Here is a 23,775-nt window from a genome sequence, read left to right as displayed (position 1 = left end):
TAGGTAGGTCACTTGGGTTATTACCAGTTTGCCCCGGATCACACTGAATCGATTCACTTCCCGTTTAAATGCTCAACCGGACCGGTTATCAGCCCGGTCCTCCAGTTTCTGATCTCAACTGGCTGGTCTTATCCGGATTTCAATACACTACTCCCACCAATTATTGATTCTGGTTTCCTGTCTCATTTGATAATCCATCCATATATGTATATATAAATGTTTATTAATGATATGTTTGCGGTGGTTCTGTTTTTCTTTCTTCACCTTCTCCTGCTTCTGCTGTTTGATAATGACGTGTAACTGTTAAGCCCCTTGCTGATGTGCTTGTTTCTGAGGCTATGATTACCCACCAACACCAAGCTCTTCTCGTTACTACCACTGAGGTTGACGAAGTCATCTCCACTTCCCACTTTGAAATAAATAAAAAGCCTCTTCTCTTTCTTTCCTGTTTTATAAGTACAAGACTTGGTCGTCACTCATCATCATTCATGTTTGTTACCAAATCCCCTGCCCCCCCCTCTCTCTCTCTCTACAGTTTCGTTATCATTTTTCGTTTTCAGACATGATTGTTGTTTATTCCCACCGAAAATACCATTACGATAAGAATCCCTCATTAATATATATTAATTAAACATTCAACGTATGCTACCATATTACTACTTTCAATCCGGTAATAATGAGCGCATAATAATTTCAGGGAGTTGAAGCGCCCCAGTTAATAATCATGACTCATGAGAATTACGTATGGTGGTATTTTGGCACATTTATCAGAGATCATCAAGAATTAGGTAGATTACACAAAATAAGATGATATGATGTTGGGACAGAAGCTAAAGTGAGATTTGACAAATTAACTCCCAAACATAAACAGTGTCGCTATTTAAGACATTGACCTTTTTTTTAAAAAAAATGAGTGGCTGCGAAGGAAAACCAGGGACATCCCATCCAAATCAAAGTCTGATGTTTGCCCTGTGAATGAACTCAGCAAAGGAGTAATATTCAAACAAGTTGACTCCCAACTGTAACGTAACTTGGTATTTGTTTGGGCAGACTTTGAAAAATGAGGAGGCTTCCCAATTCCCATCTTAATTGGTCAGACAGGCTGATCTGCGAGAGATGACTTTTTCCCTGTATCAGAGAACCGCCTTTTATTATTCCTTTTGCGTAAAAGGAATAACATAACTGTTCCCGTCATAATACCATACGGAACCCAAATTAATCCACAAAAATAACTTCAATAATAATAATAATAATAAATGAAAGGGTAAGATATTTTGATAAGGAAAGGTGGATGGGGAGAAGATAAGAAAACCGTGGGCCGATAGAAACCCTGGTGGTTTAAAAATGTGAAGTGAAGTCATATTCCCCAAAAAACCAAGAAACAAACAAACAAGAGTGTGTGAAAGTTGAATGAGAATGCAAGTTGAACGAAAGTGGAGCGTTTGTCTTTTAAATTATTATTTTGAGGAAGAAAGGGGCTTTCAGTATCACAGAAGGAGCTTCACCGGCTCAGCCATTTTTTTTATTATAATAATTTTGCAGTCGCCATCACACGCACCAGCAAACACATACGAATTGATTGGCAATTAACTCGCCTTTTCTGCTGCTTCTTATTCTTGTTTTCCAACTTCTAAAGATTAAAGAATTAAAAAGGTGAGGAAGGAGGAATACTTTTATATATATATATATATATATAAATATATAATGGAGAACAACTTGGTGGAAATGAAGCTAACGATGAGCTGAATCGCAACGCTGATTTCTTTTCTTAAAAAAATAATTTAGATTTAAAACTTGTCAACCTTTTCTTAACGTCAGATGAGATTAGAACTTGACCTCTTGTGTATCTAACTAACAAGTAACAACCACAACAGGATTTATTTTCCTGGACCAAACAACCATAACGTCATACGTTTATTATTTCGTGTTTTCCTTGTTTGGGGACCGATGACCCAGCCGCGTTGTCGAGGAAAATCAACAAGAAAAGGGAGTTGGTGAAAAAAAAACCAATTGGAGGCATATTCCAAGTTGGAATGAATTACCCCTCTCACAATTTATAAATAACTCCCCTGTTGTTTTTACATATATTTTATGTGTTGCTCTTGATTGGGAGATCAATAATGACTGTTCACCACTTAAAAACATATCATCACTTAAATGTCGAGGACGTGTGAATGAAACAATAACTGTTCATTCAATCGTTCAACTAAGAATTTTTGAATGCAAATACGCGTTTAGTTCATTACTGAAATTTTGTTTTATTGAGTCTTATTCACATAGAAGAATGCCAAAGAGGGAGTGTCAATGTTGTTACACGACAAGCAGGCTCTGATGAATGCCCACCAACCAAAAGGACAACAATAATCAAATTTAAAACTTTGGAGGGGCACTGGACAGTGGACGCCTCTTAATATTCCCCCCTCTGACTTTTGTCCTGCCTACACATATGTGACTGTTAGTTACCTGAGGCTGAGGGACCATAAGTCCTGACAAATATCTCATTGCCATCAGAAATCCATCACCGTGGAAAATGTGATTGAGGAGAGAATATAAAACCTCAATCACGCTCTGGAATTCTCACCATCTGTCATATTATCGTTTGCTTTTAGATACTCAATTCCTCTGCAAGGTTTCACATAATCCTATTTGTAACATCGGCTATGATCATGACTAGCGGCAATGGGTGCGAAAGTGGCCAACTCTTTCCCATGAATTGAAGTTGGGCTCTTAATGTCACGGGCCTCACTTTGGGCCTGGAAATTCCGAACAATCATCACAAGGTTTAAACCAAAACATGGCAGTGCAATATCATTTGAGCCTCCTTCCGACGTTGAGAAATGAGAAAGCTTCTCTTGCTGAAGAGTTCACCAGAAAGATCATCGAAGCAAATAATTTAGACGATGAGATTGGGGAAACGAGAAAATAATAAAATGAACCCCAAAGTAATTAGTGGGTTATCCATTAAGCCCTGGTGCAACATAACAAGGGAATCCAATGAACAGAAGCCCGTAAGCAGAAAAAGCATCCAAAAGGGAAGCCCATTTGTCTGAGTAAATGGTGGGCATCCCACGCGTCAGCTCCAAAACGGAGAACAACCAGTCAACCACGGGGGCCTAATCTTCACTATGAAGTACTATGAATCTGGCGGTTGTAGCTCCGCGGTCATTGAATTTGATAGCTCCGTTTTCGCGACCCAACCCGTATAATCGATTCTCCGTCTCGCCAGCAGGGTTGATTCGGTCGTCCTCGCTGACTATGGAGCACAACCAGCCTCCGAAGCGAGTGGTCGTCTGTGGTGGCGGAGTTATAGGGGTGTGCACGGCTTACTATCTGGCCAAGAAGGGCGCCGTCGTCACTCTTGTTGAGAAGTCTGACGTGGCCTGCGCGGCTTCTGGAAAAGCCGGTGGATTTCTCGCCCTGGATTGGTGCGACGGAGGACCCTTGGCTTCCCTCGCTCGGACCAGTTTTCATCTCCATCGTTCCCTCTCTCAAGAGCTGAATGGGTCACAATCCTACGGCTACAGACCCCTCACCACTCTCAGCGTTTCTTTCACCGAATCAGATAATCCAACTCACACTTCCAAATCCTCCCGTGGCTCCACCCTCCCTTCGTGGGTCGATGGACCGGGCGGTAGTTCCAGGACAATTGGGACTCCAGAGACCACGGCTCAAGTACATCCCCAGCTCTTTACTCGCACACTAATCAGCAAGGCCGTGGAAAGTCATGGGGTTGAGGTGGTGATTGGGAAACTGGAGCGCGTGAAGTTAGATGAAGGTAAAATTGGAGGGGTGGTGCTTGAAGGTGGACGAGTTGTCGACGGGGACGCTGTGGTACTGGCACTCGGTCCCTGGTCTGCTAGTTTGGAAATTTTGTCATCACTGTTTAGAGTGTATGGGTTAAAGGCACATAGCATTGTTTTAAAGCCCAAAGAAGCAAATGCCATAACGCCTCACGCTCTGTTCCTCAGATACTACCCGTCTCATGGAGGAAAGCCCATGGACCCTGAAGTTTACCCTCGCCCCACAGGTATGCCATTGCCGAACCTCTTGTAGGCTTTTCTTTCTCTTTTAAAATAAAATATCAATTGAGTGGAACTAGCATAGGACACCACTTAATTTGGATCCCCGAATTACGCATAGTGCACTAGCCAACTTGTTTCAAGTTGCCGAACTCACAGCTTAACGAAGAGCATATAAATCTGGATTAAATCATAGCTAAGCTCATAACTGTTATAGCATTAAGATTGGGAAATCAGAAAGGAAAGATGGTTTTGATGGGAAATGCATGATTTGGCAGGGGAGGTGTATTTGTGTGGGATGTCGGCGGAGGAAGAGGTCCCGGATGATCCAGAGGAGGTGAGGGGAAACTCGGAATCGATTGAAATGCTGAAGAGAGTGGCTTGGACTGTGTCAAGCCATTTGGGGGGAGAGGCAGAGGTGAAGGCAGAGCAAGCTTGCTTTTTGCCGTGCACGGATGACGAGGTGCCGGTGATCGGAGAAATGCCAGGCATGAAGGGTTGTTATGTGGCCACGGGGCATAGTTGCTGGGGCATTCTAAATGGTCCTGCCACCGGAGCTGCCATGGCTGAACTTGTAATTGATGGTCATTCTTCCATTGTTGATCTTAAATACTTCAGTCCCGCCAGATTTGTTGGTCGTCAATAGGCTCACGCGTGTAAATCACAGTAGCAAAGAGGATTCGTCCAGAATAATTACAGTTCGGTTTCGGTATGCATACTCCTTAATGGAATCTTTCACGTATGTATAATTGGCAAGCTGGCATATGGTGTGTGTATATAATATTGTGTTGTGATTATCTATTTGATCATTAAATGGACAGCATAGTTACTGCCCCCGAAACGCTTAAGAACGGATTCATTCCTCAACTGAAGAATCCTTAAGCCACAGAGATATACTCATTAGGTTAAGTCAAAATCCTATGGTTTACCTTGCCACCTATCAAGGCCATTAAACAATTGGTGTTGTTTTTCATTGCGGAGATAATCATTAATCTAGGTATATGTACATTATGTCGTGGAAAAATTGGAGTTGCTGCTGATCGATCTGGCCAACGTTCTCTTGAATCCGTCCAAACAAGATCAGGACCTTCCGTTGAGGGTTACTGCGACTCTGAATTCTTTTTAATGAATTTGATTTGTTTAATTAATTTTTTTATCTCGACCCCGGGGGGGGAGGATTGGTTAGGTTGGCCGGCCCCGGGAAGCAGGAAGGGGGAAAAATCCGAAAAATCCACAAATGAGAAGACAGACACTCATGTCACAAATTTGAAGAAAGAAAAAAGAAACAAAACAGTAGGGGAAAAAATAATTGCATGGGTTGAAAATGATGTTACTGTTCTTATTTTTAGATGATAATAAAACAGATATAATTAATATATGAATTTGAGTTTTCGTGTGTGTTGAAAACAGTATGTTCTCTGTCCCCTTTTCATGCGCAGGGTTTTGGGCCAGCAATATGCTGGACTAATGGGGCTAAAATTATGTCCAATATTGATAAAACAACCCAATCCAAGCTTAAAAGAAATAAAATTTCGTGGGCGGACAAAATGGGGCTCCACGGTGCTCCCGGGACGTACCATTTGTGCATATTTGTGACGAGAATTTCCCGGGCAATGGGGACATCATTCACAATTCCCAATTGTGACCTTGTAATGATACTCTGCTCAACCAATACTGGCAAAAGCCATGAAACCAACCACCCCTCTTTCTCCTAAAAAGAAAATCCTTAGACAGTGCACACAGAAATACTGGCAAATGCCATAAGAGGGGAAAGCGAAGCGGGCAAAAGGACAGAGGGCGGTGATTAGTAAGCGTGAAGTCCAGTTGGAGGAAGCCATTCTCATAACTTCGAGGCTCCTCCCATGTGCTTCCTTCTTGTGTAAGCATTTGTGTCGGAATTCCGGGATTTTACTATTACTAAACCTACTTCTTTAATAAACTACATGTTCACACACTGCCCCTTCTGCTTTACTCTCTCTGCAACTATGCTTAATTATAATATCTGATTAGTTTAATGAAACCCCTTTTTGACTTGCGCAATTATACGCCAGACACACCCGCTTGATTGAGCACGTGGCCACGAGATTAAAAGAAGACATGGAGAAGGACAAATTGTGTTGAAAAGGATAATCAATCCTACGACTTAAGTTAAGCCAGCACAGTACAACTACAAGCGACGGTTTAATATATTATTATTGTTGGACTTTGAGATGCCTTTGCTTTCCATTCACGGGGTGGACTAAGGCTCAACTGCTCAACGCCCTTCTTTGTTGACGTCTTCTTCACTTAGTTTTCTTCGTTGGAATTCGCTCATCTCCCCAGCGTCGTTGAATAGAGATTCCTATGTATCTATCGAGCAAGCACGATCCATTTATTGTGCGAAGCGAAGTTACATTACGTTACAGCTATCATCTTTTATGCTGCTCATGAAAACCAAAAAATTACTCTATAATAAAAGGCTAAAAGAAAATTAACCTCGGGTACTGCACTGCTCGCTCCAAGCCTTTCCGTGTTACTGGCTCCATCACTAGACAGATTAATTCCTTTTGTGCCTTTAATTATTGCGCGCCAATTTAGAGGCAAAAGGGTGATCGGGAATCTCTTCCCTTGTTTGACAGCATTTCAGCTCCAAAAAGAGCTATGAAAGAGCGTGCAAATTTTCACTAAACTCAGGCTTTTTGTTTATTCCTTTGAAAAGATTATCCTTTGCCTGTTTCTGCGTTCGCGATGTTAGTAATTTATTGTTTTGGTGACTTTTTCATCTCTTGGAAGGGGTTGGGTTTGGTGGTTTCTTCGTGGCTCGACCTTTCTGAAAGGCTTCTGTTTTGGTCATCTTCCTTGAATTGCTAACGGCCCTATTTTCTCCTTTCTTATAGCTATTGCCATCTTTTCAATTAGAAAGAACTAATAAAAAAGAAAAGCAAAGCAAGGGTTATATGCTTTTTAATTCCCTTTTCCCTCGCAAGGAAGAAAAGGATGGATCTTAATGGCCAATTTAAAGCACCTTTCACGATTACGGGGGCCTAGAAAGTTTTTCCAACCGAATGATCCACCACATAAAGCATATACCTGATCTTTTGAATCTTATGATTATTTCATTTTTAAAACGCTAATGATCTCCTTTTCACCTGGCAGATTATTTTAATATATGGAATTTAAAGCTGGCACCATTTAGAAAGGGAAACATAACAAAACAAGAAGCTAAAGAAGAGCAAGACGATAAGGAATATGGATGAAGAAAAAGCAAAGGCATCATTTTTCCCCTCGTTGACCTGAAAAGACATGCCTCTAGATGGCAACGTTGTTTTGGGCGGCATCAGCTAACAGTAGCAAACTATTCTGCAAAATCATGCTGATACGAATGATACATGGTAACATGGAAAAATAATAATAGGGAACAACAAAACCGATTTGCACGAAACAGCATTATTGATATTGTACTGCGCATTTACATTTACTATCCCCTCTTTCCAATAAATGGGATATGCCCATATCTTCTCGCGGTCTTGGAATTCAAGGTTGGTTGGTCCTTAATTGTCCTGTGCATTGATCGCATGGCATTTGCATCTTCCAATCTCAAGTGACCGCCACTTCAATTTAAAACAGTGGACAAACATTGAATAAACACCATCCTTTTTCCATTTAATTCAATAATGACGATGCGGTGATAGATAGAGTCATCCTGTTTTGGGGACCCCCTTTCAATAATGACACTATTGGATGCTGACATACCGTGCTGATTCATATATTTATTTGGAAAATAAAAAAAGAAGCTTAATCTTTCTTAGCGCTATTAATTCAATATTTTATAGAGTCAGTTTGGGAAGAGCGAGACAGCTGAGCCACTGGGAAGAGCAAATAAACTATTTGAGCAAATCCTGCGTAGCTTCACTGACAAAGAGAGTTTAGTTTTGGTGAGCAGTTTATCCTGCAACTCTTTTTTTCCTTCTTTCTTTTTGTGGCAGTTTTGCACCTCCATAGTTCGTGTTCCATCATAACTCTCTTAAACCTTCTTCCTCTCTCGTCTCTATCCTGTTCTTACATGGAGTAATACGAGATCACTATAAAATCATGTGCCACTCGAGAGCTGGTCTCCGTTCATGGTCGAGTATTCTTTCGGCCTTTCTTCTTGTTAATCTGTCCTCAGGCCTGAACAAAGACGGTGCTTTGTTGCTGTCCTTCAAGAACTCAGTTGTGAGTGATCCTCTTGGCGTGCTTAGAAGCTGGAATTACGGCCACGAGACACCTTGTTCATGGAATGGGGTTACGTGCGTGGATATTGCAAGTGCAGAAAAGGCTCAAGCTCAAGTGATCGGCTTATCTCTCCCAAATTCTCGGCTTGTGGGTTCGATTCCTTATGATCTGGGGTTGATTGAGCACCTCAGAATTCTGGACCTTTCAGGCAATTCACTCAACGGGTCTCTTCCCTCTACACTTTTCAGGCTTTTGAACTTCAGTCGCTTAATTTGTCTGGCAATTTGATAGGCGGGGAGGTTCCAGACTCCATAGTACAGCTTAGAAATCTTCAGGCTCTCAATCTTTCTGACAATGCCTTGGCTGGAAAACTGCCTACCAATCTGGCAAATATGCAAAATCTAACGGTGGCTTCTTTGAATAATAATTACTTGTCCGGCGGTCTTCCTGGTGGGTTCCAAACGTTACAGGTTTTAGATCTATCTTCGAATTTGTTCAATGGATCTCTGCCTCCGGATTTTGGCGGGGCTACTTTGCGGTACTTTAACATCTCCTACAACAAAATTTCGGGGAAAATCCCTCCAGAATTTGCCGGGAAAATCCCAGGTAACGCCACCATCGACCTTTCCTTCAACAATCTCACCGGCCAAATCCCTGATTCCGTAGTTTTAACCAATCAACAGTCCCAGTCATTTTTCGGGAATCCTGATCTTTGCGGAGAACCAACCAAGAATCCATGTCCTACTACTCCTCCATCTTCTCCATCAAATATGCCGGTTGCCACATCTCCCGCTTTGGCTGCATTTCCAAACACGTTTCACTCTCCTCCTGAGTTCGCAGCTTCACCATCTGTATCTTCCCACTCTAAGCAAAACGGGATTCGACGAACAACAATTATAGGAATCGTAGTTGGAGATATTGTTGGCATTGCAATCATAGCATTAATTTTTGTGTATGTCTACCGGTTGAAGAGAAAGAAAAACGTTGAGAGCACATTGAAGAAGGAAGCTACTGCAGTGAGGAGTGATTGGTCACCGCCATCATCACCCGAGTCAAGAGGGTTCAGAAGGTGGTCGTGCTTGCGCAAGACGGCTGAAGAGGAAGAGTCCACCGACACCACAAGCTCTTCCGGCAGCGAAGCAGAACCACGAAATGGGCAAAACCAAAAGGTTCATGACAATCACAGGCAACATGAACAAGAAGCAGGACAAGGAAAAACAGGGACACTGATAACTGTGGACGGTGAAAAAGAGCTTGAGCTGGAAACATTGCTGAAGGCTTCGGCATTTATACTGGGGGCAACTGGTTCCAGTATAATGTACAAGGCCGTGCTAGAAGACGGATCGGCGTTAGCGGTTCGAAGAATCGGCGAGAACGGGCTCGAACGGTTCAAGAACTTGGAAACACAAGGCCGGGTCATAGCCAAATTGGTGCACCCCAATCTGGTTCGTGTTCGTGGCTTCTACTGGGGAAACGATGAGAAGCTCGTCATCTACGATTTCGTCCCAAACGGCAGCCTTGCAAATTTTCGTTACAGTAAGTATTTCAATATCTTCTTTGTCCAAAACATGCACCAACTTGGCAGCTTTATTTGTTTCAAGATTGATTATGTGAATTTGTTTAAGAAAAAGAAAAATCTATCAACCTACCATGCGCCAGGCATGAAGAACATGACCTTGAGGGGATGGGAGCAAGTAGCTGCAACCGTAACATTTTTTTTCAATTTTCGGCTGTGATAGTCAAAGACCTAGTGACGAGGTTCGTCCTTGGGTATTCTGATAGCGACTGGGGCGTCCATAATTGGAAGCGCGCAAATAAAAATGATGATATGTGCTCTTGTCAGTTTTTTTTTTTTTGGGTTACAAGCTCTCTTGTCAGTTTTTAAATAAAGGGGAAATAACACTTTCTACTCTTTTTTGTTTTGAGGCACTGTCTTTGTTCCGTTGAATTACGGGTGTGAACTGATAATGTGGTGTCTCTGGGATGTCAGGGAAGGTGGGCTCTTCGCCGTGTCACCTACCATGGGAGGTCAGGCTCAAGATTGCGAGAGGGGTGGCACGTGGGTTGGCTTATCTCCACGACAAGAAGCACGTGCACGGAAATCTAAAGCCCAGCAATATTCTGTTGGGCCACGACATGGAGCCCAAGATCGGAGACTTTGGGCTCGACAGAATTGTAACAGGAGATTCTAGTTATAAAGCTGGCGCATCAGCTCGGATATTTGGGAGTAAGCGATCCACGGCCTCTAGGGATAGCTTTCCAGACATGGTAGTTGGGGCCAGCCCAAGCCCAAGCCCAAGCCCAAGTGCCATAGGGGGTGTATCTCCCTACCATGCACCTGAGGCGCTCAGAAGCCTGAAGCCCACTCCCAAGTGGGATGTGTACTCCTTCGGCATCATTTTCTTGGAGCTGCTAACGGGGAAGATTGTGGTTTTGGATGACATGGGCCAACCGCCTGGGCTTTTGGTTGAGGACAAGACCCGGGTTCTTCGGATGGCTGACATGGCAATTCGTGCTGACATGCAGGGAAAAGAGGAGTCCTTGTTGGCATGGTTCAAGTTAGGATATAGTTGTGTGTCTAGCGTACCCCAGAAGAGGCCATCCATGAAAGAAGTGTTACAAGTTATAGAGAAAATACCGTCCTCGTTTTCTTCCTCACATTACCATGCTCACCAAAACACGTGATTTGCCACAATGTTTATTTCTCCCCTTTGTAGAAAAGTATACTTATGATTGACTAACCGGTGCTCTTGTTTGGATTCCTTGGCGTTCTCTAATAGTGGGGAAGCCAATCGGCTTTAGCGGCTTGTTTGACAGTCTGACAGGTTTTGTAGGACTACTGCTTTTAACCCCAGCCCATGACCGCAAGCGAGCTTTGATGGCAGCATTAATGGACTTTTATGAATGAGTTTGGAATGATGTTCATGGAATATTCTTCGAACTGCAAATGATCTAATAATAACCCGTGAGAAGTTGTCTTGGTATTTGAAGTTGTAATTGACAATAGCATGACAAAACCTAGTTGGCAAAACAATCACGGCAATGTAGCTTAGGCAAAGGTACATGTTTATCCATTTAATTTTATATGAGATTTCATCTCGATTTTTTAATCCCACAAAGTGCCCTTTTCAATTATATGACACTACCATCATTTATTACTTAACAAGCAATATCAGTATTAACATTCTAAATATAGCACAATATTTTTATATGCCGACATATTAAATTTAATATTTTCAAACAACAACAACAGACACAGAATGATTATTTGAGATTAACGACGATAGGATTAGCGATTAGAGAATTAAAAAGATAAATTATAAAATTAAGAGGCCAAACTGAAATTTTGTGTAAAATTAGAAAACAAATGATACACTTCAGCTTAAAATTAGTATTGAATTTTAGAACTCATTCTGCGTCGGTTTGGACTCAAATGTGAGTGGGCTTTGAAAAAGCCCACTGGAATGGGAGGTATAGTCCAACAATGCTGTGAACGAGATGGGAAAAAATATGTGTAGCATTAGGCATTAGGCCTAAGGAGGTAGGCCCAAACCCATAACGACTGTTGAGTGTTGACAGCAGTGGTTGAGTCCAACGGTCGTGTCCACCAGCAAATTTAAATTAGGGAAGATCCCGCTCCCCGCTCCAGTTTTAAATCCCAAAGGATCTGGAGAGTGTTTAGAGACAGCCACACAGGAAAGAAGCAGAAAATGGCGACGAACATTGGGATCATGGATTCGGCTTATTTCGTTGGTAGATCTGAGATTCTCGCTTGGATCAACTCCTCACTCCAATTAAATCTCTCCAGAGTCGAAGAGGTATTCAATCCCCTCTCATCACAACCCCCTAACCCTAACCCATCTCGCTTTATCGTTCCTTTTCTTTCCCTATCTTTTCTGCGTCTGATTTCTTGGTCATGGTTTCTTGGACCGTCTACTCGTCAGGCTTGTTCTGGTGCGGTACACTGCCAGCTTATGGATGCGGTCCATCCTGGGATTGTGCCCATGCACAAGGTCAATTTTGATGCTAAGAGTGAGTACGAGATGATTCAGAACTACAAAGTCCTTCAAGACGTCTTCAATAAACTCAAAATCACAAAGGTATGTCCGTTTCTTTTCCATTCTTTACGGTCATAAATTTTCTTGTTCTCTGCCCTTTATGACTCCTATCAAATTTTTTCATCCTAGAGTTTATTATCAATCACATGAAATGTTCCTTACCGAATGCGATCGCTGACTTGTTGCGTGGAATTTTTTTTTGCTGGGGATGGGTTGTTCAGCACATCGAGGTCAACAAGCTTGTCAAAGGAAGACCGCTGGATAATTTGGAGTTCATGCAATGGATGAAAAGATATTGTGACTCTGTCAATTCGGGACTTCTGCACCAGTAATTAAATCTTGACTTTTTTCTTCTTTATTCATGGGCGCTGTTTCGTCATTATAATTTCTTTTTACTAAAATCACTGCCTTTTCCTATCTATTAGTTGGTGTTTATGTTAGTATTTGTAGATTCGCTACATATCTTTGCCAACCTTTCTTGGTTTGAAGCCTGCCAATCGTTTTGTTGAAGCCCTTCAAGGAGGAAAACAGAGGACAAAAGCAAGCTTTTAATGCACTCTGAATGTTTTATAATCAAAGTCAAAACGCTTCAGTAGGCAATTCTTCTCCCTGTGCATAGTCGATTCTGTGACTTTTGCCACTAATCGACATTTTTACTTGAAACTAAGGTTTTATGAAAACATCTCGCTCATTCGACTCCATGACAATTGGCTCTCATTAACTGTTCACGACGTACTTCCAAGGGTCATTTTAATTAATTGAATCTGGGACATATTTAGTTTCCAACTCACCTGCTTCGCTATCCTGCTTCCTATTTAAATTTTTTATATTAGTTCTTGACACCTAACAAGGGTTTGGTTTGATGCCCTTCCATGCATTATCCGTTAGTTACAATCCTCTGGAACGGAGAGAGTCCTGCAAGGGAGGAAGAGAAGCAAACAAGAAATCCTCACAATCCCAGTCGTCTGCTAAGGTTTCTACTTCTGCGAAGTCTCAGTCTTCTCATAATGGACGAAGAAATGATGCAACAAATAATGCAAATCAAGCAGCGAGGGCCACAAAACCTTCAAGCAGCGGCCCTTCATATGATGAACAGGTATTTTGTTTTCACTAGAAGAATTAGCAAATGTCATACTTTATCTTTTACTTATACTGTTGAAAATGCAGATCACGGAGTTAAAATTGTCCATTGATGGCCTTGAAAAAGAGAGGGATTTCTACTTCGCAAAACTGAGGGATATTGAGATACTGTGCCAAAGTCCCGAACTAGAACACTTACCGGTACCGTGCACATAGCTTGTCTCCTTTGACTAATGGGAACCTATTACCCAGTAATTAATGATGACATTTTGGTGGTTCATGTTTCGAAATTCAGGTTGTTGCGGCTATACAGAAGATATTATATGCCACAGGTGATGACGCAACGGTTGTGGCGGAAGCTCAAGCCATGGTTTCGGTTCAGCAGAAGGAAGGTGAGAGATTGAGCCCCATCACGGAGGTTTCGGAGGAGAAAGGCAGTTCCGAAAATCAGAAGAGAAAGATCATTGTGAATCCTGACTTTGATGCGACTAGCATCTTAACATTGTCGCCGAGGCAAAGGCTTTCTGATGCTTCGGATGTTCATTGTAGTGGGTCACCTCTCATGACTTGTTAAATACCACCACATTTTGTTGTATCTTCATTTCTCTGCTTGAAAGACATTTTCCTAGAAACATTTAAGTCAACATGTTAATCCCTATCTCATGTAACTGAAGCACCAAAATTTGGTTGTATTTTGGAAAGATCAGTGTTCAAATCCCGTTCTTGTCTTGAGAATTTGTCGCGTTGATGTCGTCTTCTATGAAAAAGTTCTTAAATACTACTCCCTCCGTTTCTTATTATAAGAGACAAATAACGGAATTACGTTGATAAAAAAAATAGTTAAAATTAGTTAAAAATAATCAATGTGTAAAATGTATAATTTTTTTTTCAAAAAGGCCCTCATTAATAAAGAGAGAGTATGAGAAAGAACAATAGTAAATTATTCAAAAAAGAGAAGTAGGAAGGAGAGAGTGTGTGAGTTGAAGATAATAAATAGGTAAAATAGGAAATCAATACAAGAAAATAGAGACAACTTCTAAATGTCTCTTATATATAGGAACATGCCATAAGCATCAAATGTCTCTTATATTAAGGAACGGAAGGAGTACCTACAGTCTTAATTATAAGAGTTAGTTGACTAATTTGAGAAGATTAAAAAAAGAAGTTAAGTTAGTTATTTGTAATAAATAAGTGTTATCTTTTCTAAAATATCCTTACTAATTAAATATATTGACTAGAATTACTATTATTAGAAGAATTATCTTAAAAAATATATATAAATATGAGAAACAAAGTGGATTAGTGTCTTATATTTAGGACCAAAATAAAAGTCAAACAAGATCTTATATTAAGGACGGGAAGTAACTAGTATAATGTTATCAATTATCATATAGAACCGCAACGACAAATAAAAAAAAAAAGAACGAAAATAACCATTCTTGTGATAATGTTGTAATAAATAATAGAAATTGACATCTGTAGAATTTTGATTTTTCTTAATGATGATTACAGCGCATTTATAGCTTATGCTATGTCATTTTTGTCTAATCTGTTCTCTCTGTTTTGTTGGGGATCGATTGTCTTATCTTTTCTAGCGTGTAATGCGTCAACGTACGTCAATTTTTATTTTTATTTTTAAAGGAGTAAGTTCCTGATGATAATATTAATAGGAGTGGAAATGGAAACGGAGGGTATTGGATTTGGTGACAAGTGGGAGATTATTCGTAAGGCAGCCCTGTTTTTTAGCCTACCTCCATGCCCATTGAAGACCTCCTGATCCATTTTCAACTCCCCTTAAAATCTTCAACTCATTAGTAAAATGTCCAAATTCGTTCCAAAACACCTCAAAGAATCAACTACTGCGCCAACATGAACGCACGAGCAATGGTAAAACTCTTTCTTTCTTTCCTTCTTCTTCTTTTTTTTTTAAAGCTGTTACATCATTATAAACAAATATATAAATGAATTGGTGTGACAGAAGGAGGAGGTGGATGAGACAAGTGAGACAAAAAGAGTAGAAACAGTGGAATACCGATCATCGGCAGGGCAAGGGCTACAAGAGAGGAAGGTGGAGGTGATCCACAAACCTCATTTCTCGGAGGCCTCCAAATCTAATACCAGTGGTGGTGTTCTTGCCGGTGCCGCTGCCGCTGTCGCCTCCACCTTACAATCAGCCCAAGATGCCTTATCTCAAAAATAACACTCCTCATTGTCATCTCTTGTTCTCCTTTCACTTTCTTTTCTTGTGATGCTGATTAAACTTCATTCTTCTGTGCTTGTTCCCCAAGTCGCCTTGTAAATTGTAGGACACAGTCACACATAATTTCATTCATTTCTAAGTTATCTATTTGATGTCATGAGCCCCTGTTTCATTTGCTCTACGCATGATCTAATCTCAGAAAAGTGAAAATCGATCTCGACTCTAAATTAGCCAAAAAAAGCAGGGCTAATATGCTGTTTCTGCATACAAGAAGGGGTGCTTTTTTGCACTTAGATATATCCAATGTAAAACAATAAATTGCAACATATTCTCGAAAAATCGAATATCTGAAACATACAACGTGAAAGCTTAATTAGACACCTGAATCTGACAAGACGTAAGTGAATGCGTTGGATGGCCATGCTTTCAGATTTGTATCATGCTCAATCACTTCATAATCTCACAGTTGGGAATACGCAACCTTTTTATGTGCCCAACTTGCACGAGAATCTCACTCATTCCCTCTCAGTATTTATGCCTTCGAATTTTTCATCCATTCACAAAAGCCCTCCGCTCAAAATTACGCCTTTTCTCTTTCGACAATCTTCTTGGAATCATATTCTTCTTCTTTTCTTTTTCTTTTTTTGTTTTCGCTTTTCTTTTATTATGATGCCCTTTTCTTGTCATACGATTATAATAATAAGCCAACAGCTAATTGGTTTTTGCTTTCCTCTGCTTCTAAAGATTAAAGAAGACTGGTCCTTTTTCTTCCCGAGCTTCAGCACAGGTATAAAATTTCTCTCTTTTTTCCAGATTTGTGAAGTGGCTTTGCTGCCTACTTGGAGTCAAAGAAACTTATTAGGATCACTGAGATTTCTTACCCACCGAGTTACTGTTGGTTTTGCTTGGTCATCAAATAATTTATTTTACCGTTGATTTTTCTTGTTGGCTAAGTTTAAGTTTCACAAGCCCATTTGTAGCATACTCAAAAGCTGACAACAATAGAAACGCAATTTTTAAGAACATAAATTCTGGTTATACTTATATCTTCGTTTTATTTCTCAATTTTATTGACAATTATTCCCGCACATATATTCTTCTACTGTCAAGTTTCTAACAATATTGAGCATCGTAAGAATTCTTAGAACATAATATTTTACCCCCTAAGTTTTGGTTTCTGAGTTGCTCGTCACATTAATTGCAGTTGTGTTTGAAGCAGAGGCAAAAATGGGTTTGGCGATATCGAGGCTATTTAGATTGTTTTACTCAAAGAAAGAAATGAGGATTCTCATGGTTGGCCTTGATGCAGCTGGGAAAACAACAATACTTTATAAACTGAAACTTGGAGAAATCGTCACCACCATTCCCACTATAGGTACCCACCACCGTGCGATTGTATAACTATGTTTCTCACCTACTTGCTATTACCTTCAAGCAGTTCTTATCCATATTTTACGTTGGTTTCTTTCTGACAAACACAGAATCTTCCGACGTTCTGGGAATCGATTTTGAACTAGCACTCTTATTTGATATTTGCATTCTTCTGCCATGCGCATTTCATTAATAATTTAACGTGGGCTAAGACTTAGTTTATCAGACGACCTCATCCTCATAGCGTAACACTATTTAGAAAAAGCATTATTTCAGACCGATTGAGAATGTGACATCCTATTTCTTTTTCCATTTGAATGTCCCAGAAAACAATCAGATTTATCCGACAAAAAGTGGAACTTGCAGTTATTTTTTGTTTGGATATTGAAATATAACATAGGATTTCTTTGATGGACAAGCCAGGCTTCAACGTGGAGACTGTTGAATACAAAAATGTGAGCTTCACTGTGTGGGATGTGGGAGGACAGGACAAGGTATAATTTTTTAATTCATTTTCTCAATATGAATTTAGTTTCTCTGAAGTTCCAACAATCTATGCTCGTTATGTGTTTGATCTGTATTGTTAGTTTGATAATAAAAAAATATTCAAAAGATGTTATCGATGAAATATCTGTAGAGACTATTGAACCAATTTTGGGTGTAGATTCGACCATTATGGAGGCATTACTTTCAGAATACACAAGGGCTTATCTTTGTGGTAGATAGTAACGACAGAGAAAGAGTTGCTGAAGCTAGGGATGAGCTCCATAGAATGCTGAGTGAGGTCAGTGACTTCTGCAGAAACTAGCAATTTATCTGCAATCTGATATAACTTCCCATGATTTTTTTTTTTTGGTGGGTAATTTGTTCTTTCATTTGTGCGGTTCAAATTTAATAAATTCAAACAAATCCTTACTTAAAAAATCAGAGAGTAAATGGGACTGGAACGTTGCTGAAAAACACGCATTATTGCAGGATGAACTTCGGGATGCTACTTTACTGGTGTTTGCCAATAAGCAAGACCTTCCAAATGCCATGAGTGTTTCTGAAATTACAGACAAACTTGGATTACATTCACTTCGCCGGCGCCGTTGGTAATCCCCTCTTCAATTGTCTCAATCACTCATTCTCAACATGCCTTACGAGATCAGACGCTTGTTCTTCCATCATAAACTATAATTTCACACATAAATGAAGTTAATGGAAACTATGGAATAATTTAATATTCTCCCCCCAACTACACCACCTTTGATATGGAAATTAGAACTCACATTAATAAACGCATACTTTAGATTCGTTTTGCTGATAAATCAGGATTAATTGAATGCTGCAGGTACATCCAGGCCACATGTGCCACCTCTGGACAAGGACTCTACGAGGGACTTGATTGGCTATCAAGTAACATATCTAGCAAGGCATGATTCACTAGTTTATGATACTGGCCTGGCTGTTACTACCATATCTCATAAGCAACATATATTGATGTTTGATGGCTTGTGTAGTACCTGAAATCTCCACGATGTGCGACTTGTGAGATCTAAAAGGTTCTAGTCATGTAATATTTACACTTGCGTTGTACGTTGGTTATGCAAAAAAACAGTCAATGTAGTTTGGTTATACGAATGCTTCTTGGTCGACCCTAGCGAAAGACAGATTTAGAAGAAGACAAGGGATACAAGTAGGCCTAACTACTTGACCGACACGCATTGACCACTCAATACTCACTGACTTGCCAAACAAGAGCAGAGCCACACCTTTATTATGAGGCACTCCTTTGCCATTCATTTCAACCCACCTTCTCCGTCTCCTTCAGCTGAAAATTCTCATTAGATTTCTTCAATTTCTCACCCACCCCAGTTTTAAATTTTCATATAGTCCGATGGGATTTATTAAGTCATGCTTTTGTGAAATCTCCTAGCGTCTCTGTTTTGACTTATCTTGCTTCACGATTAATAGAGTTGTTCAATGTTTGAAACATACGTGCTAGGCCTTGTTCCAATTTTTTCCCTTCGATGTGATACATCAGACAATTCTCCATAGCTGTTCTTCAACCACTCCTCCCTTCTATTTCATCACATGTGACCTCTTCAGTCCTCACGCCCCTTTCTCTCTCTGTTCATTGCTTTTTATTTTAAAAAAACAAAGGGCATATTTACTAATCTCTATGATACCATTAACTTCTTCTTCCATTGTCCCGGGAGGACTTTATAAAATTATAAAATCCTAGGGCTCAGTCCTAAACTAATAGTGTGGGGAAGGCGACCCCATTTGCAGCCGGGGAATCTTCTGCTCTTGCAACTATTGTATTAAGGTCCAACTTAAACATGTTGATTCTAATTACTAGGTCGTACCAATATCATTAGGTAGTCATAGAGCCCTGTTCACATGGTGTTTTAAGAGGGCCAGAGTGTGAACTTTGTTTGGGATTCCTGGGGACCAAACTTCCCTCGCACAGAACATCAAAGGGCAAAACCTCTTTCTCCGGACTAAACATAAAAAACGAAGCGTACAAATATGAAGGCAAGGCAGGAGAAGTTATTATGTGAGGGGGAGAAATGTACATTGACTATTTTGAGAATGCAGGACAAGGCTCACGAAACTTGCATGTGGATGAGAATAAAGCAGCGTGCTGGCCGCTTGCCTGCATTGACAAATGATTAAAGAAGCAAAGGGTAGGGGCAAGTATGAAAGACGAGCAATACAAAACAGAGTGCTAAATTTGACTCCGAGAAGCAGGGTCATGATATCACTCTGAATTATTATTGGAGTATAGCTGTCGCTTTGAAAATGCGTCCTCATCACGCGAGGCACTTTTTGCAAAACTTATAATGCCTCACTAACATAATGCAGCAGCGGCTTCTACACGTAGCCATAGCCAACCATGAGCAGGACCACAACCAACCACAATTGAATGGTTTTCCCATAGCATGGCAGTCTTTTTCCCAAAAATCCTCCATACCTAGCTTCCTCTATCCACCTATACTTACTCCTTACCCTTTTCACATTTTAAATTTTGTCCTGCCTCCCACCTTATTGTCTACGTTAAAGCCTCCATGCCCTGCCTAGCTAGTAGTTACCCCTCCCCTTTTGTTATTACGTTGTCTGTTCACCTTTTTGTTATTCTCACAAACAGCAATGTAGTACTATCTACGAGTGCTCTTTTATTTTCAATGACTTGATACTATCATTCAGACTTCTAAGAAATTTATTTGACACCGAATAAAGTAGAATGAAAAAATATCAGAAAAATTCAGCACATATTTTTCTGCCTACCAAAAAAAAAAAGTTATTATTAAATAATGATAACATACCACAGCATTGCAACAACAAACGTATAACAAATATTACATGCCCTCTTAATCATACAATGAAAACAAGGGGGGGTTCTCTGTCAAAGAGACTGTATAACGACATATGAATCTCCTGCCACCTATATTTGAGGACGGGCTATAGAAGGCAACAAAAAGCATTTCACTTTTTGACCAATTCACTTTAGCATGGCAAATGGTCACAAGAGGCAATGATGAAACACAGACACAGCACAGCCCCAATAGCACTTTGGATCAAGTTTGACATCGATGGCAGCAGTGTGCCAGCAATAATCATCTCAGTTCACTTTGGTCAAATGCCAATATGGCAGTAACAACAAACAATTGCAAGTTCATTTGCACGATATGCGACAACTGATGAATTAGAACATTAATCATCTCATGAAATTCTTACACTCGATATGTGCTGGCCCACAACAGGAGGGATAGAATTGCAGATTTCTCATATGATTAGTCAGCTATAAACAAAATTGAAACAAATCAGGCAAGCAACTGCAAACTGAGTTTCAACAATGAAGACCCTTGAGATTACCACAATCATAGTCAGATATTCGGCATCTTTTCCGTGACATGATATTCAGTACAATAGTATCGACCTGTTTCTCACTCTAACGCAAAAAAGGATTTTGGAAAAGTAACAGATCGTTGAATTGATGCGGGAAGGAAAAAACTGTCTCCCATGGGAAAAACAAGATGACATGAATAAGGGTTTAGTTTGACCTTCAACAAAAGTTTCATTTATTACTGAAACACCGAAAGCATGTTATCCCATAGCGATCTCCATGTGCAGATACTATTCTGCACAAACAAAAGGAGAGTCGGGGGGGTATCTAATAAGGACATAAAGGAAATTTCCTTATAGTGCTTGTTGAAAAATATCAGAACTCAGGTAGAATTATAGTTCATCTTTCTACTCACGGTCTCAGATCCTCGTTTCACCTCCAACTAAATAAGAAAGTAGAGAAGGGAAGTCTGATTCCATGTCATTAACCTTGAAATGATGGCCGAGACATGTATACGACTAAAAACACAATAAAGTTGCATCTGAAGAACACTAGTGCCAGATATATGCCAGAGGGTACCGTGTCTCGTGATAATACTAGCATAAATAAAAAACTAACGAGGGCTGTGAAGAACATCAATAGACACACGATTTACGGAAGGCAAATGCATCGGCTGCTCTAGGGCTCTGCTTCGCTTAAACATCGGCTCTAGCGACAATGAGAGTGGTGATGCCTTAGCCCACGAGTCATCTGCGCAATCACTGCTGAAAGACACATCAATGACACCATCTGGGCTGGACAGACGCTTGCGTTTCGGGTTAATATTTTGAATGTCTTCATGACAGCATAATAGCTTCAGAATGAGTTTGTAACATTCATTCACTTGTTCCTGAAAGATCACAGCCAAATTGCTCAGGGATTCATTAATTCAGTTGCAAAATTTACAAAATCAGGAGACAGGGCTCCCGCGTAGATGAAAAACTGCTGACACAAACCTCATTGATTTTGAGTAAAAGCATAAGCTGGTGTCTGTGCTCCATTGCATTTAATGGTTCAACCTCGCTAATAACGTGGATCATTATAGCAACAGCTAATGTAGATGGACGATAACTCATAGGCCTTGAATCTAGAGACAAGAAGGCACCTTTGAATGAATCGGCAATGTTATGATTGTTTTCAGGCCTCCGGATTCCGGATTCCGGATTCCGGATTTGATGCGTCCTAGTTATGACCATCTATTATTAAAATTAAGTTTATTTAAAAACACGAAGCGCAATGCTTTGCTTACCCAGAATGAGACAGAGAAGCGCACGCTGGCACCGAAACAAGAACTCCCAATGCAAGCGGCTCTTTAGGCCCAGCATTCTGACAATAAGTTCAAAGAAGGAGATTGGAGTCACCGGGTTCATCCTCCAGTTAAGAGTTGATAATACCAGGAGCTCCATTCTCTGTATTGTCTTTGCTTCAAACAAGTACTTCGATTGCTCCACCTAATCAAAAACAGAAAACCCCACTTTCAGAGAGACGCACTTATATCTACAGACGCCTAAGCTTCATTACTTTCAACAATAGACATACTTGCAGGTCCAAAAGAAGAGGGACTCGGATCTCTTCCACTTTGGCAGCCAGAGCTAAACAGGCAACTGCAGCGAGCTGAGTCATCCAGGGCTTATCCTTCTGAAACGTGAGGCTCATGACGAACCTATCGAAGTAGTTCACAGAGAGAACAGTGGTCAAAGTAGAGAAACCATAGTGCGCACAAACTTTTGAAATCCATCTCACAGCGTCCTCGCGAGCTTTCTGCAGAGGCTCGTCGGCAATTAGACTGTCTAAATTTAAATGAGTTTCTCCCTCCTTAGAGATAAGGGAAACAAGCTCAGCATCTTCCCAGAACAAGTCATTTTCCAACAAATTCAAGGGTAAAGATGAGGGATCTCTAACGGCCGAATCGGAGTCATGAACCTCCTCCTCCTCAGCAGATTCTTGGTCGAAGCCATGCTCCTCACAGAGGAGCGCGTCGAGGAATAACGAAGAGTCCTGCAAATCTTGGGCTTCTTCCCTGAGAGCCATAGCGGTCAAAGAAGATGGGAGAGAAATGCTTCCTCATTATACTGTGAGAAGAAAGGTAAACTGAGCCATTTGCATCTTCTACATATGTTTCTCTGTGAAGTGCAGAGAGAAAGAGAGCTGAATGCAGTAAGCAAACGAAGGGGTTTTAAGGGGGAAGTACTTGCAGCTTGTGTTTTTATTTTTCTGAAATATAATTTTGCTTTATGGAGTCGTCTCAGGTTGCCAGGTCCCTGCCACAATTTTCCACATAAATGAGATATCAAATGGTGTTTTTGCGCGCGGGAAAAATAGAGTTTAACGGCACGCTCGCCGAGCAATGCATGAAAAATAGTTCCTTTTCCACATCATCAGAATTAGGACAGGCTAGCCTACTTGTACCGCTCTCGCTTCCCCCTTCCAATTGATAGAAAAATCGATGAGATAAGAAAATAATCCCTGGCCCCACAAGCGTATGGATACGAATTACGAAACCGTATCCTTTGACTACGTTTATCGGATTAGTTGACCACCGGATTCTTGTCCCTGCCCCTCCCGACTCCTCTCCATTGGAGTTTGCCGCACGCGCTGTTGTTTATAACACGTTAAACATCAAAACGCGAGAGCAGAATATTTTTAAGTAAATCGAAATAAATTTTGCATATTTTATCTTATATTATTTTCTGTTCTAAATATAAAAATTAGTTGATTTATTTAAATAAATTAAAAAATAATTAAATTAGTTATTTATTATAAAGAGGTGTTATCTTTTTAAAATATTCTTACAAATCAAACGTATTGGCTAGAACTATTATTATTAGAAGGACTACCTTAAGAAAAAAATAAATAAATATGATAGACAAAGTAAATTAAGATCTTATATTTAGAACTAAAATAAAAATTAAATAAGATCTTATATTAAAAATCAAAGGCAGTATTTTATAAATTATGATTGAAAATTTATTTATAAACTAT

General features: G+C 40.3%; 6 protein-coding genes across 9 annotated transcripts; 5 read left to right on the top strand and 1 right to left on the bottom strand.

Moving 5' to 3' along the window:
- The first annotated feature begins 2,405 nt into the window (after nucleotides 1–2,405).
- On the top strand, nucleotides 2,406–4,860 carry LOC114722304 (putative oxidoreductase TDA3). Its single transcript, XM_028908307.1, has 2 exons — nucleotides 2,406–4,027; nucleotides 4,298–4,860. Exons 1-2 carry the CDS (start codon nucleotides 3,136–3,138, stop codon nucleotides 4,663–4,665), a joined length of 1,260 nt encoding a protein of 419 aa, XP_028764140.1. The 5' UTR covers nucleotides 2,406–3,135; the 3' UTR covers nucleotides 4,666–4,860.
- A 3,052-nt stretch (nucleotides 4,861–7,912) lies between these two features.
- LOC114722303 (probable LRR receptor-like serine/threonine-protein kinase At4g37250) lies at nucleotides 7,913–10,954 on the top strand. The gene is given in 3 exon segments (XM_028908306.1): nucleotides 7,913–8,451; nucleotides 8,454–9,749; nucleotides 10,204–10,954. Coding segments are annotated over 3 exon segments (2,352 nt in total). The 5' UTR covers nucleotides 7,913–8,090; the 3' UTR covers nucleotides 10,899–10,954.
- A 934-nt stretch (nucleotides 10,955–11,888) lies between these two features.
- LOC114722306 (microtubule-associated protein RP/EB family member 1C) lies at nucleotides 11,889–14,129 on the top strand. The gene is made up of 6 exons (XM_028908310.1): nucleotides 11,889–12,031; nucleotides 12,158–12,313; nucleotides 12,493–12,599; nucleotides 13,160–13,367; nucleotides 13,439–13,552; nucleotides 13,647–14,129. Exons 1-6 carry the CDS (start codon nucleotides 11,924–11,926, stop codon nucleotides 13,923–13,925), a joined length of 972 nt encoding a protein of 323 aa, XP_028764143.1. The 5' UTR covers nucleotides 11,889–11,923; the 3' UTR covers nucleotides 13,926–14,129.
- A 947-nt stretch (nucleotides 14,130–15,076) lies between these two features.
- Nucleotides 15,077–16,141, top strand: LOC114722308 (uncharacterized). The gene is made up of 2 exons (XM_028908315.1): nucleotides 15,077–15,238; nucleotides 15,330–16,141. Exons 1-2 carry the CDS (start codon nucleotides 15,221–15,223, stop codon nucleotides 15,549–15,551), a joined length of 240 nt encoding a protein of 79 aa, XP_028764148.1. The 5' UTR covers nucleotides 15,077–15,220; the 3' UTR covers nucleotides 15,552–16,141.
- Nucleotides 16,142–16,205: 64 nt separating this feature from the next.
- Nucleotides 16,206–18,559, top strand: LOC114722307 (ADP-ribosylation factor 1-like). 4 transcript variants are annotated; one of them, XM_028908312.1, is made up of 6 exons: nucleotides 16,206–16,338; nucleotides 16,771–16,926; nucleotides 17,346–17,416; nucleotides 17,587–17,706; nucleotides 17,898–18,016; nucleotides 18,256–18,559. In XM_028908312.1, exons 1-6 carry the CDS (start codon nucleotides 16,218–16,220, stop codon nucleotides 18,341–18,343), a joined length of 675 nt encoding a protein of 224 aa, XP_028764145.1. In that variant the 5' UTR covers nucleotides 16,206–16,217; the 3' UTR covers nucleotides 18,344–18,559. The 4 variants fall into 4 exon arrangements, with proteins under 4 accessions (XP_028764145.1, XP_028764144.1, XP_028764146.1 ...); XM_028908311.1 differs by having other exon boundaries at nucleotides 16,756–16,926; XM_028908313.1 differs by lacking the exon at nucleotides 16,206–16,338 and adding an exon at nucleotides 16,354–16,420 and having other exon boundaries at nucleotides 16,768–16,926.
- Nucleotides 18,560–20,955: 2,396 nt separating this feature from the next.
- Nucleotides 20,956–22,927, bottom strand: LOC114722309 (cyclin-D3-3). Its single transcript, XM_028908316.1, has 4 exons — nucleotides 22,333–22,927; nucleotides 22,043–22,244; nucleotides 21,750–21,880; nucleotides 20,956–21,643 (listed from the first exon to the last, which is right to left on the bottom strand). Exons 1-4 carry the CDS (start codon nucleotides 22,822–22,824, stop codon nucleotides 21,368–21,370), a joined length of 1,101 nt encoding a protein of 366 aa, XP_028764149.1. The 5' UTR covers nucleotides 22,825–22,927; the 3' UTR covers nucleotides 20,956–21,367.
- Between the last annotated feature and the right edge of the window lie 848 nt (nucleotides 22,928–23,775).

Source organism: Neltuma alba, unplaced genomic scaffold (genome assembly GCF_004799145.2).
Source record: "Neltuma alba isolate B1F8T4 unplaced genomic scaffold, ASM479914v2 tig00012088_pilon, whole genome shotgun sequence".
Lineage (NCBI taxonomy): Eukaryota > Viridiplantae > Streptophyta > Magnoliopsida > Fabales > Fabaceae > Neltuma > Neltuma alba.
The sequence above is the reverse complement of the archived record's forward strand: the minus strand, read 5'-3'. Positions and strand labels throughout refer to the sequence as shown.

Excerpts from the sequence above, each read along its gene's own strand:
- LOC114722309 (XM_028908316.1), bottom strand. The coding sequence starts at position 22,824 with ATGGCTCTCAGGGAAGAAGCCCAAGATTTGCAGGACTCTTCGTTATTC. Across the intron at positions 22,245-22,332 it reads CTCTTCTTTTGGACCTGCAA|GTGGAGCAATCGAAGTACTT; the intron begins GTATGTCTATTG and ends GTTTTTGATTAG. Across the intron at positions 21,644-21,749 it reads TTTTACTCAAAATCAATGAG|GAACAAGTGAATGAATGTTA; the intron begins GTTTGTGTCAGC and ends GTGATCTTTCAG.
- LOC114722307 (XM_028908311.1), top strand. The coding sequence starts at position 16,218 with ATGATGCCCTTTTCTTGTCATACGATTATAATAATAAGCCAACAGCTA. Across the intron at positions 16,927-17,345 it reads CACCACCATTCCCACTATAG|GCTTCAACGTGGAGACTGTT; the intron begins GTACCCACCACC and ends TGGACAAGCCAG. Across the intron at positions 17,417-17,586 it reads ATGTGGGAGGACAGGACAAG|ATTCGACCATTATGGAGGCA; the intron begins GTATAATTTTTT and ends TTTTGGGTGTAG.
- LOC114722306 (XM_028908310.1), top strand. The coding sequence starts at position 11,924 with ATGGCGACGAACATTGGGATCATGGATTCGGCTTATTTCGTTGGTAGA. Across the intron at positions 12,600-13,159 it reads AATTCGGGACTTCTGCACCA|TTACAATCCTCTGGAACGGA; the intron begins GTAATTAAATCT and ends ATTATCCGTTAG. Across the intron at positions 13,553-13,646 it reads CCGAACTAGAACACTTACCG|GTTGTTGCGGCTATACAGAA; the intron begins GTACCGTGCACA and ends TTCGAAATTCAG.
- LOC114722304 (XM_028908307.1), top strand. The coding sequence starts at position 3,136 with ATGAATCTGGCGGTTGTAGCTCCGCGGTCATTGAATTTGATAGCTCCG. Across the intron at positions 4,028-4,297 it reads AGTTTACCCTCGCCCCACAG|GGGAGGTGTATTTGTGTGGG; the intron begins GTATGCCATTGC and ends ATGATTTGGCAG.